We start from the raw sequence: 15489 nt of genomic DNA on the forward strand, positions 1-15489 counted from the left end.
TTGGAGCATAAATTTGCGGCCTCTAACCAACTATCTTCAGACTGAAGAAGCTACTTGGATGAGTAGCGAAACGTTTCACCTAACTAAAGGAAGTCCAGTTGCCATGACTAAACTTCCAGACACTTTGAATGTTGAATTGATGAAGGCAGTTGTTTCCTAAATTTCTATGATTTTATTTAAAAAATATTTTACAAAGAGAATTAAAGGCTCAGAATGATTAGAGCCTACACGAACAGAGGGAAAGAAGAAGGAACACAAACACATCAAGGAATCACTCAAAACCTGTGGTTATGCAAACTGGGTCTTTGTCAAATGCACCAGAAGGAAAAAACAGAAGAACAAATGTTGCTGCAGTATGTGAAAAGGTCGTATCACAGAGTCCTGGTACATTTCAAACCCTTTAATACACTGAGACAGAGGCTACCGACAAAACATCCAGATGTCTGCAGAGCGCTGTAGCAGGTGCAGTAGACTATTTTTACACAGTCGCCTCATCCTTCTTCATATGAGGGCAGCATGTTGTTTCTAAAGATCAATACTTGATAGATCGACGTCAGATCTTCTGCTGTCTGTTTGTTCTGGACATTTACTGCACAGGACGGATCTTCATGTTGATGCTCTTGAGGGAGTAGTTATGGTGACCCTTAAACTGGTACCACTCCACTCCAACAGCATACAGAGTACCATCAGCCCCCCAGCGATAAGCGCCGTTAGGGTTTGCAAAGTGGCAGCTGTTGTACCAGAACGCCCCCATGAATGATCTGGCACAGTTGTTGGGCCAAGAGTCTTGGTCTTTGTCGAAGGTGGAGAACTTCTGTCCGCTGTGATAAGTCAGGGCGTCTCCTACAAAAACATTTAAAGTCACAAATGAACTGAAGGCAGCACAGTTTGTCACTGGTTTGTCTACTTAGACTCCAAGAACAAATCGAGTCTGAGGATCCAAAGTCTCAGAAACACAGACCTGATCGCTGCTGCTCTTGTTACAGGGGACAATAAAACCATCTGTGGGTTAACCAACACAGTGAGGTCTGTTTCTGCTGGCATACTTCATTTGGTTTTCATTGCTTGAAAAAAATCACCATGACACAAGTTAATGAAGAGAGATGAGCTGAGGTGATTCTCTCTGTTAATCCTGGAACTCTTTTCATTTTCCACGTATTTTATTCTTCCACCAGTAATGAAGATGCTGCTGAACATTAATCTGTTTCTAGGTATCAACATTTCATAGATGTATCATCTATTCATAGTGAAAACAGATAGGACCTGTTTCTGATAACCCACCTGCTCCTCCATCAGTGAATCCAGACACATTTAGTTTGTATCCATCACACTCTCCACTGATGGAGAACGAGGAGTAACGAGAAAACGCTTTTTTACCATCAAAGTCCTGCATGTCGACCAGCAGCTCGGACTTTCTCTGGTTTGTCAGGTAGTAGATGTTGTCCAGACCTGGACACACACAAATTTAAGACTTGGTTTGATCCTGTCCATCAAGTCTACAGAGATGGTAAATGTCAGCATAAAACTAAAACAAGTAAACAGGACATGCTGCTGTATTTGTACTTTCTACACACTGAATTTCATGTAGTAACAAGTCAGTCTGGTTTCAGGTCTCACCGAGCCAGTACTCTCCAGCAGGGTTACCGAACCCAAACTTGTAGTAATCCCAGGGTCTGTAGAAGTTCACTGTACCGTCCATCCTCCTCTGGAACACCTGGGGACAGGTTGTTGTTTCCAGACAACAAGGCGATGATTTATTGTGACAGTCCAACAGGAAGTGTTCTTACTGATGTTCAGTTCAAATACTCACCGTCCATCCTCCTCCTGATGAGTCCATGTCACAGTACACCTACACACACACACATTTATTAGTTAGGATCTAAAACCACATCCCCTACTACAAACTACTTGTTAGTGTGATTCTGTCAGAATCCTTCCTCGTGGTCTCATCTTTACACCGTCTTCTTCTTCTAGACATTAACAGGACGGAGCTTACCTGGACAGCTGACCTTTCTCCAAGAGGATAGAGGGTGTACACTCCACTGGGTGAGCTGTTGTCTCGTTGACGGATGTTGCTGCAGTCAACTGGTATGTAGAGCTCTGAGCAGCTGGTCAACAGTGGAGCCAGCAGGAGGAAGAGGACTGGTACTGTCTGGAACAGAGGACATGTTGTCATTTGTTTTGATAGAATCATTGGACAAACTTCAAATACAAAGTGAGACACTGCTGAGGACGTTGACAACATAAAGCTACCTTCATTGTTAGAGTTCAGCCGATTAATGTGAAGTCGGTGAGTCATGTGGAGGGTCCACTGTCTCTCAGCTGTATTTATGTTCCAAAGATCAACACGTGACTGAGCAGCTGCTGTTTCACAACCATACAGCACTTTGGTAAATGGGGGAAAATTTGCTCCACGCGCTCCAGTGTGAATACAGTACTCATGGATTGTATAACACTGAAGAAACCTAAATGTGTTGTCCTCCTTCGCTGTGAGGACTCACTCACTTTGTGATAAAACTATTGAAAGACATTATTTCATTTAAAAAATGTCACAGTATATTAAAAACTCAACAACTCAGTTTACAGAGTCCAAGGTGGTGTCTTCAGAAGTTTTGTTTTGTTTTGATGGACCAACCGCTCAGAGCCCAAAGATCCTCAGTTAAAATAGTTAAAAACAGTTTGGTTCAGTTTGGTTATGACCTGCTTCTTAAAAATTCTGGTAAACAGTTTGATTGTTTTCCAGAAAATCACAGAGTTGGCTCAGTAGTGTCCTTACCTATGGCTCCATGAAGCACTGGTTATGTACATATTTGAGTAAGAATAGGATTGAGTCATGAAAAGTGTTGCAAGTTTGTGAACCCTCTGGATTTTTCTCTATTTTACTATAAATCCTGCAGAAACTAAAGCATAATCTGTCACAAGCTGGAGGAAGGACTTCATGGCCAGAGACAACACAGGACAAGACTAAATATCTATCTTTATTTATAAAGGACAGAACAACAGTAAATCAATGAATTAAACAGTCACTAGATGACGTAGGGTGAGTATGGTGGTCTGGGTGGAAACCAGAAGTGACGTCACGACCAAGATGGCCAACCAACGGAGATCACATGGACAAATTGGAGGACAATGGAGAAGGTTCATGTGTAACAAGATTATCACAGAAGCACCATGAGAATACAGTCTAATCCAATGAAATCCAATGTCAAAACCAGGTGTGATGATACAGGTACAGGTCTGGTACTGTGAGCAGGGGGAATGACGGGAATAAACAAAACTCACGGCACCAGGGGGTCAGGCAAGAGAAGGGGTCCAGAGCAGGCAGAGTCTGAAAAATCCAAAACAAGTCAGTACACAAGAAACACTAGATAGTTTCCAGGAGTTAAGAACAGACTATCTGGCAGGGGAGAAAGGTGAGCAGGCCGGTATTTATAGTGTAGGGGAAACCAGGTGTAGTCAATTAGGTGAGTGAATGTAGTCAGACTGGGAGGAGGAAACAGGAAGTTGTCAAAATAAGGGCATGGGGGAAATACAAGCCGCAACGAGGCTGAAATCATGACATGCTCTGATTTTCGTAGCAGTTTTCATGTTTTCATGCTCTCATCTTTAAGTCAACACCCTTGTCTATTAAAGGTACAATGAGCAACGTGTAGCATCATCTAGTGGTGTTGCAGGTTGAATCCAGCTGAAAGTATTGCACTGACTATATCTGAAACTTCTCACGAGGCTGATTATGCTTCATTCTTTGTTATCGTCTTCCAAGCAGTGCTACAGGAGCACCAACTTTAAACTGCTGCTGCTTCCACGTAAAAACACACACCTCCCTCTCTAGAGCCCCCGTTTGGTTTGTCCTGTCTGAGCTACTGTAGAAACACAACAGCCTGACGCCTTATGTTGATATAAAATCTTATTCTTATTTTCAGACGTTCACACAGTTGCCTGCTGATTATAAGTCTCTCTAAATCTTACAGCACAGTTAACACCTTTAAACAAAAACCTGTCTTCCAGTTTACCTGGACCGCTGACCTTTCCCCAGGAGGATAGATGGTGTACACACCGCTGAATGAGGTCTTGTTCTGTTGATGGATGTCACTGCAGTCAGCTGGTGTGAGGAGCTCTTTGCAGCTGGTCAACAGTGGAACCAGGAGGAGGAAGAGGACTGGTACCGTCTGGAACAGAGGAGATTCATGACCGATCAACAAATGAAGACTCCACAGCATCATATTGTTGTGTGAAGTGTTTGTCAAGAGGAAACTGAAAGAAGTCAATACTTTCTTTACAAGAGGCCTCAGCGTTACACAGTGAACATTACGGTGAGTTCACTGTCACCAAACTTAACAACATGTGTTTCTCTTTCTAGAAAAGGGGTTTGATTCATCAAACACACACTTTGATTCGTCAAACACACACTTTGATTCATTAGACTCTTTGTAGGCGACTGTGGAAACATGACACGACTTCTTTTAAGCTAGTAAGTACGTAGACACAATATTTGCTATTTTTGGGTTCATTCTTACACCTGCACCATTAGTAGGGACATGACGACCCTCAACATAGGGTCCGACTGAAGGAACATAGCACGCTCTGGGGTAAAAACTGTAGGTATGAAAGGCAGGAGACTCTATCCTGTGCAAATGGAAGAAGTCAGATTCCAGCTCACTAACTTACCTTCATTGTCACAAATCTGAAGAAACAAGAAGATCCAAGTCCTGACATGGGTCTGTCAGACACTGAAGATACAAAAGGAACAACAGTCAGATGTAGTTCAGTCAGTAAACAGATGAAGCTGAAGCTGATTTGACACACAATGAGAAAAAAATAGTTCTGTTTTCAGCAGGTTTTTGAAATTTGTGTTCAGAGGTGGGTAGGGATGGAGACCAGGATGAGGGAGTTCAGGTTCAGAAAGAAAGGAGTTCAGAAAAATAAAATACAGTGATGTCTCCTGGTTTAATTCTCACCTGTGTGAACTCACCTGCAGCTGGAGCTGAAGAGACTTTGTCTTCACTTCAGAGGAAACAGACAAACTGCTGCTTCTCACGCAGTCTGAAAAACTCTCACAGCTTAACTTTGTATATATACAGAGACAAACACGCCACAGCAACATTTAAAAAACATTTGTAGTTTCACTTTCTAAATCTGCGATGGTGACAAACAGTTCTAGAGGATTGACGATCGTTTAACAGGTGCATCACACGTACACACGGACAGAATAAGAGCATAATGTCATGTGGTTGAGGAAGAATAAAATGTTTAATTTAGTGTATATATAACGTTTATCTGTAAGTCAGAGGTGGTTGGATTAATATTTTTCTCTGTAACTGTTTAAATAAGCTAAAACATGATTTCCTAAAACAAAAAAATGACACTTACTGATTTACTAAGTGCGTGTTCATCTCTACATACACATGAAACAAGACAATCGTATTTCAGGATTAAAGACACCAGCGTCTGTGTGGAGAAGCTTTGTTTCTTTCGATTCAAGGGAACAAAATCAAATCAAAGTGCAACAGAAATGAGTTTCCTCACACCTTCATACCACAGGTGTCAGCAGGATAATGCTCCCTGCAACAGTAGCTGACGTAGTTGCACTGAAATCCTCCATCCTTTGTTAGAACTGCCCCCCTCAGTGAAAGTGGATCCTGCTGTGATACAAGTCTGCAGCTGCTGCACTAAAGTGTACCCGAACCCGAACCCGAACCCGAACCGAACCCGAACTACCCCGATACCCGAACCGAACCCGAACCCGACCCCCCGGAACCCGCCGAACCCGCACCCGAACCCAGACCCGAACCCGTAAACCCGAACCCGAACCCGAACCCGGAACCGAAACCCGAACCCGAACCCGAACCCGAACCCGACCCCGAACCCGAACCGAACCCGAACCCCGAACCCGAACCCGAACCCCGTACCCGACCAACCCGAACCCGAACCGAACCCGAACCCGAACCCGAACCCCGAACCCGAACCCGAACCCGAACTCCCGAACCGAACCGAATCCCGAACCCGGAACCCGAACCCGAAACCCGAACCCACCCCCGACCCGAACCGACCCTCCCCGAACCCGAATCCCGAACCCGAACCCGCGTAAACCCGTCACCCGAACCCGAACCGACCTGAACCCGCAACCCAACCCTGAACCTCCCGAACCCGAACCCGAACCCGTGACCCCGAACCCCGAACCCGAACCCGAACCCGCCGAACCCGAACCAACCCGAACCCGAACCCGAACCCCTAACCCCCCACCGAAACCCGAACCCGACCCGACCACCCTACCCTCCGAACCGAACCCGAACCCGAACCCGAACCCGAACCCCGAACCCGACCCCGAACCCTAACCCGAACCCGAACCACCCCCTAACCAACCCCGAAACCCTAACCCGACCCAGAATACCAACCCGAACCCGAACCCCTAACCCGAACCCGTCGAACCCCGCACCCGAACCCAACCGAACCCGAACCCGAACCTAACCGAACCCGAACCCTAACCCGTAACCCGAACCCGAACCCCGACCAACCCGAACCCGAACCCGAACCCGTAACCCCGAACCCGAACCCGAACCCGAACCCGAACCCGACCCTAACCCAACCCCGAACCCCCGAACCCAACCCTAACCCCGCACCCGAACCCTAACCCCTAACCCGAACCCGAACCCCAACCCCACCCACCCCTAACCCGAACCCAACCCCGACCCGACCCCCAACCCTAACCCAAACCGAACCCTGAACCCGAACCCAAACCAACTAACCCTAACCCGAACCCGAACCGAACCCGATAACCCTAACCAACCCGACCCGTAACCCGAACCAACCCCGAACCAGACCCAACCCAACCCGAACCCGAACCTAACCTTAACCCGAACCCGAACCCCGAACCCTAACCCGAACCCTAACCCTAACCCCTAACCCTAACCCCTAACCTACCCGAACCCGAACCCACCACCCCGACCCCCTCAACCCTAACCCGAACCCCAACCCTAACCCCTACCCGAACCCTACTCCGAACCCAACCCTAACCCTAACCCTACAACCCAACCCTAACCCAACCCAACCCTAACCCTAACCCCCTAACCCAACCCTAACCCAACCCAACCCAACCCACCCCTAACCCAACCCAACCCCCTAACCCCAACCCTCACCCTAACCCTAACCCAACCCCTCTTCTAAAAAGAAGAAGAAATGTATATAACATCACTAACTAGAGAACACAAACAGCAGGCTTGTTGCCAACAAGCTGCAGCCTCCTCACCACAACGTTGCTCTAATCTGAGGTGTGACGCACGGACGGGATTCAAAAACGAGGCACATTAAGGTTTTGTGCTTTGTTTTATGTCAAATCTTCCACATAATGAACCTACAGCTGATCAGTAATCACACACTTTGGCAAGTTCTGAGCTCACCGTGGCCCTCGGTAAGAATGAAAGCTGACACACTTAAGGGCCCACTGTAGTTGTAAGGAGGGGGGAGCAGAGGTGTGAGAGTTACACACGTGCCACCCTACCCCTTCCATTGTTTCACGCAACGAGCCCGTTCAGGCCGAGGGGTGGGGGGAATGACATGGAAGCGCAAGTCCAGATTTGCGGGCGGCTGTCTTCAAACTGATCGAGATGAGCGCTCGCTCGTGACGGTCTTTTTTGACTCGGACTAGCTTGTTCTTTTTCTGCAGCCTGCGCTGCACGCTGGTCCCTGTCACAGGCCGACATGTCACACCTGTGTGAGAACAGCTCTGCTGGGAAGGTGTGGCAAATGAAAGCTTGACACTATCACGCTCGGCTCGTATCCTACTCTGCCTCCTGACCAGCGACACGCGTCGTGCGATATTGTTCACGACGGCGTAGAAACACTGGAATCAAATCAGACAACAGGGACATAACGCATCTGTTCACAAAGTCAAAGAACAGAGTGAGCGCTGATGTCGGAAATACAGGTCAAATCCAAGAGCTGGGGCTGGGGCCAAATCACATTGATCTACTCGCATTTACATCCCAGTATACAGTACAGGAAGCCAGCTGGGAGCTCTAAGCTTAATAACAGTGTCAGGCGCGCCAGCCAAAATGTTCACGTGCACCAATTGTGTCTTATGAAGATTTGTACCTTTCAAATGAAGATGTGAAATCTGTCAAGTGTAGAAACACGACAATACAAAATGGGAACCTTTGTGCATAAGACACACGTACAGTTTGGGGACACTTGGACAACGTTCAAGGGGTAAACCTCGTACTTTGTACTCCTCCACCGAGATATTACAATTCAATCGACCGGACCGCTGCTGCGTGGTGGTGGTGGTTCGGCTGCCTCCGTCTGGGAATCGCCGCCTCACCTCTGACAGGCCGACTGAAAGAGCAGAGCACATATACATAGGGTCACAAAGAGCCTGGACAAACACCTCACTTATCTCTTTCTGTGTGTGTGTGTGTGTGTGTGTATTTATTAACACTGACAACATGTTCACATCAGACCACACAAGGAACCAGATCTTCTGCAATGTCATGGCCGTAATCAGAGGCACTAAACACACACAGACAGACACAGACACAGACACAGACACAGACACACACAGACACACAGACACAGACATTTATATGAATAGCAGGAATAAGGAGATGGGAGAGCTTCAAGGGGAAACATTGGTGCCACAAACAATTGATCCATTTTCCTTCTAACAGGAATGTTTCAGCCAAAAACACTGTACAAGTGTCTGATGCTGCAAATGTTTCCTTCCAAAGTTTGTTGACTGAGCTCTGTGTGCAGCACTTTGATTCAAGTCAAGTCAAAACAGTCCATGTTGGCGGTTGGAGTGGAATTAGCTTGAATTAAAAAAAGAACTACAGGAAATAAGAACCAGGAAATACAGAAAAACTACACCTGTTAGGTTCAGTCACATTATGGTTCAAATGACCGTCGTCGTAGTGACGAAAGCTCACAGAAGGTTCCGTCGGAACTCTCGTCCTAGTGACATCACGCCCAGATCAAAGCCTCAGTGCAGTTGGACTGTGCACAGTGAAAACAGGAACCTGAAGCCACAGAGCTGAGACAAGAGAGAGGAAAGAAAGAATTGGAGAAACCCGACAAGTGAACCCAGCCAGATCCTCTGCAGGCGCCTGCGGGAGTAAAGGTACGTGGACTTTAGAGGGAATTGAAAAACATATGAAGGGGAAATTACTGCGCGTCGCTTCAGCGCAATGGGGTTGGTTGGCAGCATCTGTTCATCTCTGCTGATTAACAAAGAGGACATTTTAATGTTTTTATGCAAACACATGCTCATTCCTATGTTTGTATATGGGAATAGATATCTTTTTGGAAACAAAGGGTCCAGAAGACTCACATGTCTAACTATTTACTGCCATACATTATCAAGTAGCCTGCATGTAATCGGTACCTGACTGTCAAATCACATGAATTCAGTGCAATTCAAAAACCTTTGGACAAATGTATTGTTATGTAACATCCAACTGAGCGTGTGGCTCCAGATCCTGGTGGACTGCTCATACTGGGCTCTGAGACGAGCGACTTTCTAAGATTGCACTTCAGATTTGAGTGGGTATGTGTGTTCAAAACCTTGGTGTTTGGTCTCATGATGCCGTTTGACAAGACAGTTGGGGAACATGTCAGACACACTGCTGTGTCTGATATGTGCTCCCAGTGGGTAATATGACCAAAAAGGCGTCTGTCTATTCCCAATTAAAAACTCTTTGCTGTCCACTTTTCTCTTTTTGGACATTTTTATATCTATCTCTTCTTGTTTCAGTCTCACCTTCCTTTCATCAACTTTCTCCTCTCTGTCTCTCTCCTCTCTGTCTCTCTGTGTCTCTCCCTCTCTCCTCTCTGTCTCTCTGTTATCACCGTCTTTGTTAATTCTTGCAAACCTCCAACTTTCTCTCATCTACTATTGAGTGGCAGTCACCCGACAGGAGCCATTCACAGTTTGGACGGACACGATGCTAAACGCTGACATTTCCACCTGCAACCAGAGCGCTCATCGCCCCAGTGCAGACAGAACAGTGACAAGTCGGTGAACTTACAGGTCAATGACGCGAAAGCTTCCTCCGTGATGTCCTTGTGTACCAGCAGCTCCCTCTAGTGGAAGACGGTGCAGATTGTTGTTGAGCTCTTCTAAAAAAGAAGAAATGTATAAATCACACTATACATTAGAGAACACAAACAGCAGGCTTGTTGCCAACAAGCTGCAGCCTCCTCACCACAACTTTGCTCTAGTTTTTCTGCTCCTGCAAAACCTTCACTTACTGTATTATCGCAAAAAAACAGAAATTATAGGTAGTTTGGACAAACTGTGACAAATCAGGTGTGAGACTGACACAAAGATAAAAAGGTAAAAATTCTAATTCAAGAAAAAGTGACCAGATAACTAGATTAAGTTATAATTGTGACTCAGTATATCAAACATTTGCTTTATTGGTTGTCATTGTTCACTGTGACTAAATTCTTTTTGTTCCATTGGTGGAAGTTTAACATCCACCACAGAGAGGAACTACAAGAAAACCCATTGTTTTCAGAGACACCAGCCAATGCAGGAAGTGAACTGATGATGTTAATACCAACCAACAACAAAGTTAAGTTGTCAGAAGCTCAGGTGCAGCAGCAGCAGGTGGACGTGGACGAGACAGTCAGAAAGTGCAGAGGACAAGTGGTCAGTACAATAACCAGGTAGGTCTGCTTCATTCTTACAGGTTAATGAATGGAGAAAAGACAAGAGCAGAGTCTGGACACCAAATATCAACTGTGTTCATAGAATCTTTTGTTTCCTGTGTATTTACTGATATTACTTTTCTTCACAGTGTTCGGATTGATCTACATCAGCAGTTTGATCGTGTGACAATGAAGGTGAGTTTGACGTGAAGTGTAAAGATGCTTTCTGCAGAGGACAACAGTCGTGTCTCTGTCAAGTTATTCCCCCCATCAACACATACTCTTCATTTACACCATTAATAAACAGAAGTAGATTGTAGATGGGTTTTCCTTGGAAGGTTGCAGGGCCGGACGTAGCTCTGTAAAGGTCTGGTCTATTTGGTGATTTTGATGAGCTATCATACTTGGTCTGGTGTGATGTCCTGGTGCCAGTCATGCTGTGCACCATGAGATCAGTTCAAACCTCCTCTGTTCCAGACAGTACCAGCCCTTTTCCTCCTGCTGGCTCCACTGTTGACCAGCTGCTCAGAGCTCTACAGACCAGTGGACTGCAGCGACATCCGTCAACAAGACAACAGCTCACCCAGTGGAGTGTACACCCTCTATCCTCTTGGAGAAAGGTCAGCTGTCCAGGTAAGCTCCGTCCTGTCTGGGAGACAGGTTAATGTCTAGAAGAAGAAGACGGTGTAAAGATGAGACCACGAGGACGGATTCTGACAGAATCACACTAACAAGTAGTTTGTAGTAGTGGATATGGTTTTAGATCATAAATAATAAATGTGTGTGTGTGTGTGTGTGTGTGTGTGTGTGTGTGTGTGTGTGTAGGTGTACTGTGACATGGACTCATCAGGAGGAGGATGGACGGTGAGTATTTGAACTGAACATCAGTAAGAACACTTCCTGTTGGACTTTCACAATAAATCATCACCTTGTTGTCTGGAAACAACAACCTGTCCCCAGGTGTTCCAGAGGAGGATGGACGGTACAGTGAACTTCTACAGACCCTGGGATTACTACAAGTTTGGGTTCGGTGACCCTGCTGGAGAGTACTGGCTTGGTGAGACCTGAAACCAGACTGTATAAAACCTGTTAAAACCAGTTTTCACATGGTTTTTCTTGTCAATGTCAGTAAATATTAATCTGCAGGCTGCACGTATGTGTGTGTGTGTGTGTGTGTGTGTGTGTGTGTGTGTGTGTGTGTGTGTGTTCAGGTCTGGACAACATCTACTACCTGACAAACCAGAGAAAGTACGAGTATGGATACAAACTGCAGGTGTCTGGATTCAGTGATGGAGGAGCAGGTGGGTTATCAGCAGACGTTTATATAGTAGCCAGTAGTTCTACTTGTAGTAAAGTTGTAGTAGTATCATTGATGTTGTGATTAAACATTTGTGTTTCTATGGGAGACAGCCTGGAGTTTCACAATGGACAGAAGTTCACCACTTTTGACTAAGACCAAGACCTTCATTCCAGAAACTGTGCCAGATTTTACCTGGGAGGGTTCTGGTACAAAGACTGTTACAGTTCCTCCCTCTGCCCCAGTCTTTTGGTTTGGTTTGGTTTTGTTCTGTCTCACTCTCCTGCCACACACCCATACATGGACTTCCTCTTCCCCCACTCTCTACACTCTGGACTAATTACTGACTCATTTCACCTCGTCATCCCTCTGGTTTATAAGCACTCCTCAGTCAAATTGCTGGTTTGTTGACATTATACACGCTGTTCTCTGCATTTCCTCTGGTTAGTTCGTTTGCTGGTTTTATGCTCATTGCCCTCTCATGCCGACATTGATTCATCTCTGGTTGGTTCGTTTGACATTCATTCATGCTGCACACTACTCCTTCACTAAACTGGTCAGTCTGTTCGTTCGTTTGTTTGTCTGTGAGGCACCTGTCTGTTTTTGGTTTGTAGGTTTGATTTGTTTGGTCTACGTTTATGCAGCATTTTTAGTTGATACTTTGTCCTGTTAGTTTTGTATGTTTGTTCCTGTTTGCCTGCCTTGCGCAGTGATTTTGGTTTGTCACTTTGTGCATTTAGTTTGTTAGTTTCATGTCCGCATTAGTGCGAGGTTTTTTGTTGGTACTTTGTATGTTGTCAGAGTTATGGTTTGAGTTTTTGCCTGTGTTTCCACAGTGTTTTATTTGGTACTTTGTTAGTTCATGTTAGTTCCCTGTGTCCCCTGCCTTTTGCTAATAAATTTACTTTTGTTCGTACCTGTTTGGTCCCTGTCAGTCCTGTCCGTCCCTGTTCGTAACACTGTCACTATGCAAACCCCAATGGGGTTTATCGCTGGGGGGCTGATGGTACTCTGCATGCTCTTGGAGTGGAGTGGACTCATTGGAGGGGGAATAACTACTCTCTGAAGAGCATCAGCATGAAGATCCGTCCTGTGCAGTAAATGTCCAGGACAGACAGCAGCAGATCTGACATGTTCTCTCTCATGTGTTCTGTAGAAAGACACAGTCTGAGAAGATGATTTTAAAGAGATCATAATCATTTCAATCTTAGCTAAAGTCCAGGTTCGACTGTGTGTGAGCAGCTGTTGTTTCAACGTCTGACAATAAATGAAAAGCTGATGTGATCTGATGTGTTCAATGAATCACTGACACCTAGTGCTCACAGACAAACTAATCAGAGATTCCTGCTGGTTTTCATAGCGGGCTTTAACAGTCTCATTAACGTCAGACACCATAATTATAACTAGTAACACTCTCATATTGCTGCTTTCACTTGCTTTAGGGAACTTCAGTCCCTGTTTCAACTTTATCTTCTCCTGTCGTTTGAAAGTTCTTTCGTTCTTAATGCCCCATCATCAGTAATTAAATATCTTTAATAAAAATTAGGTGAAACATCATTAGATCATTCATCACAATCACAAACCGAGTGCAGCATATGACGCTAACAACACCTCCTTCATGTTTACTTGATGGTACCTTTCCGACCTTTACCTGAATTCACTTTTCATCGTTGATCCAATACCTTTTTGTGTCCCATCCCTTCTCTTTATTTCCTCATTCTTTATTTATTGGCTCAGTATCAGTATCAACTCTTACTGTGTCCCCCTTCATGTCGAGGCTTTGAAGTGTGTATTGAGTACTCTGGGAGGATTTTTGCGTGTATGGAGGCACCACGTAACTGATTTCTGAAATGGCATGGGATTTGAAACGTAAGAGGCATTTTGTGGAATTGTATTGCACGTTTTTTGCATCTCAAAATAAATAAACACATAATTAAAGAAACGCCGGTCAAGCACTGTGAAAAAAGGACTTTAAATAAAAATGTAAAGTTGTTTTCATTCCTCGTGAGGTCGTGAACTTTGCTTGATGAAATAATAAAGATCACTTTGACTCTGACTAACTCTCATCTCGACCAGCAGAAGGAGCCAAATGCTTCAATTTCATCCAGTGGTTAAGAAAAGGTCCTCCTGTTCCCAAAGCCTGGCAACCTGTTTAAAACCTGCCACTGCCCCAACCACTGAGCAGGGGAGTCCAATCATTCTTCTGAAAAAATACATACAAACAGCTGAAAGAATCTATGGATTCATGATAAAAAACAATGTTGTTTAAAACTAATTCATAATTCACATTGAAGCAGGTTAGGTTGAAAGACGCAGCAGCAGAGGTGAGTTGTCACATGAACTCAGAGCTGCACGTTTATTTTCCAGCTAAAGACTCGAGTTTCCTGAATCACTGTGAAGCAGCTGTGTTCACAACTGTTTAGCGTTTTGAAGGAGTTTGCACGAAGTGTCACCGTGTGCTTGATAAATATTGTCTGAGTGAAATAAATCTCACACCTTGCTGAAAATGCTGACTGGTTGTGCACGCTAATAAATGTCATCTTCAAAGTGCACGTGTGATGTAGTGAAGCTCTGTTTAGGCTGGTCATATGCTTTTTGGTGTTTGATACCTCAAGTTATTGGATGTCAGTGTAATTTATCTGTTGCCACAGAACCTTTAAGATAATGATGACCTGAATGTGTCAGAATATCCAACAGGACAGCACAGTAATGGATGGAGATTAAAGTATTTACAGTAGCTTATCCAGTCATGTACAGGAAAAAGTCCAATAAGAATAAACACTGATACTGTGTGTGTGTTCAGGTCTTCACGCCATCAAATCAGCAAAACTACGAGCTGCTGCTCAACATGGACACTCACCAACCCTCCATCCCCGTGAAGGACAAACTGCAGAGTCCAGATTCTCCAGTGGACGGCCGGGTGAGTTAAAACAAGCAGCAGCACATTGTACTCACAGTACAGTGGTTCTCATAGCAGTGGTCGCCCGGAGCCGTCGCCCTTTAGACTTTGAACATGTCAAACATTTGTACCAACCTGACAGAAAATTTAAATTAAAGACGACAGCTAAACTTGTTTGGGAAGATCTTTAAAGTTTTTACAGTTTTTTTTGTAGTGAAGCTTCTTCAGTGTTTAAAGCCAGATTCATCAGCCTCTCCTCAAACATGCTCACAGATCAGCAAACGTTGTTCCACTTGTACGGGACGCACATGCAGCCAGAGGCAGCACACCTCGGAACAAAACTGCTCATTGAGACAGTAGACCTGTATCTTCCCTTCCTCTGGGCTGAACTCAAGTCTTCCAGTATCATTAACCACTGGCTGAGGCCTGTCTGCCTTCTCAGTGTGGAGAGTGAGATTTTACAGGCACAGTCATCAAGCTGCTTGGGAATGTGTGCCAAGATCAACATGTTGGCACAAAAAGCCAGACGTCCAGGTTTCAAAGCACACAAACGAGGTCGGGTTTCAACTATTCAGCCTTAAGGATTGCAGGTCTGCATCACACGGCTTGAGGTGGAGAATACGTTAAAGTAGGGAGTTATCTCAGGACC

General features: G+C 45.1%; 2 protein-coding genes and 1 long non-coding RNA gene across 4 annotated transcripts; 1 reads left to right on the forward strand and 2 right to left on the reverse strand.

Moving 5' to 3' along the window:
* Positions 1-379: 379 nt before the first annotated feature.
* Positions 380-2333, reverse strand: LOC113147683 (microfibril-associated glycoprotein 4-like). 2 transcript variants are annotated; one of them, XM_026338843.1, is made up of 6 exons: positions 2254-2333; positions 1997-2152; positions 1811-1849; positions 1618-1714; positions 1378-1449; positions 380-843 (listed from the first exon to the last, which is right to left on the reverse strand). In XM_026338843.1, the coding sequence occupies exons 1-6, from the start codon at positions 2257-2259 to the stop codon at positions 587-589; spliced, it is 627 nt and encodes a 208-aa protein (XP_026194628.1). In that variant the 5' UTR covers positions 2260-2333; the 3' UTR covers positions 380-586. The 2 variants fall into 2 exon arrangements, with proteins under 2 accessions (XP_026194628.1, XP_026194627.1); XM_026338842.1 differs by having other exon boundaries at positions 1282-1449.
* A 960-nt stretch (positions 2334-3293) lies between these two features.
* LOC113147684 lies at positions 3294-4714 on the reverse strand. The gene is made up of 3 exons (XR_003297393.1): positions 4669-4714; positions 4014-4169; positions 3294-3328 (listed from the first exon to the last, which is right to left on the reverse strand). It is a non-coding gene; the product is annotated as an uncharacterized LOC113147684 (long non-coding RNA).
* A 5810-nt stretch (positions 4715-10524) lies between these two features.
* On the forward strand, positions 10525-15290 carry LOC113147680 (angiopoietin-2-like; the record flags this gene model as incomplete). The annotated part of the gene is made up of 8 exons (XM_026338837.1): positions 10525-10662; positions 10794-10839; positions 11122-11277; positions 11470-11508; positions 11605-11701; positions 11856-11945; positions 14745-14861; positions 15114-15290. Coding segments are annotated over exons 1-8 (844 nt in total), but the record flags the coding sequence as incomplete, so codon positions are not given.
* Between the last annotated feature and the right edge of the window lie 199 nt (positions 15291-15489).

This window comes from Anabas testudineus, unplaced genomic scaffold, assembly GCF_900324465.2.
Source record: "Anabas testudineus unplaced genomic scaffold, fAnaTes1.2 Contig282arrow_ctg1, whole genome shotgun sequence".
Lineage (NCBI taxonomy): Eukaryota > Metazoa > Chordata > Actinopteri > Anabantiformes > Anabantidae > Anabas > Anabas testudineus.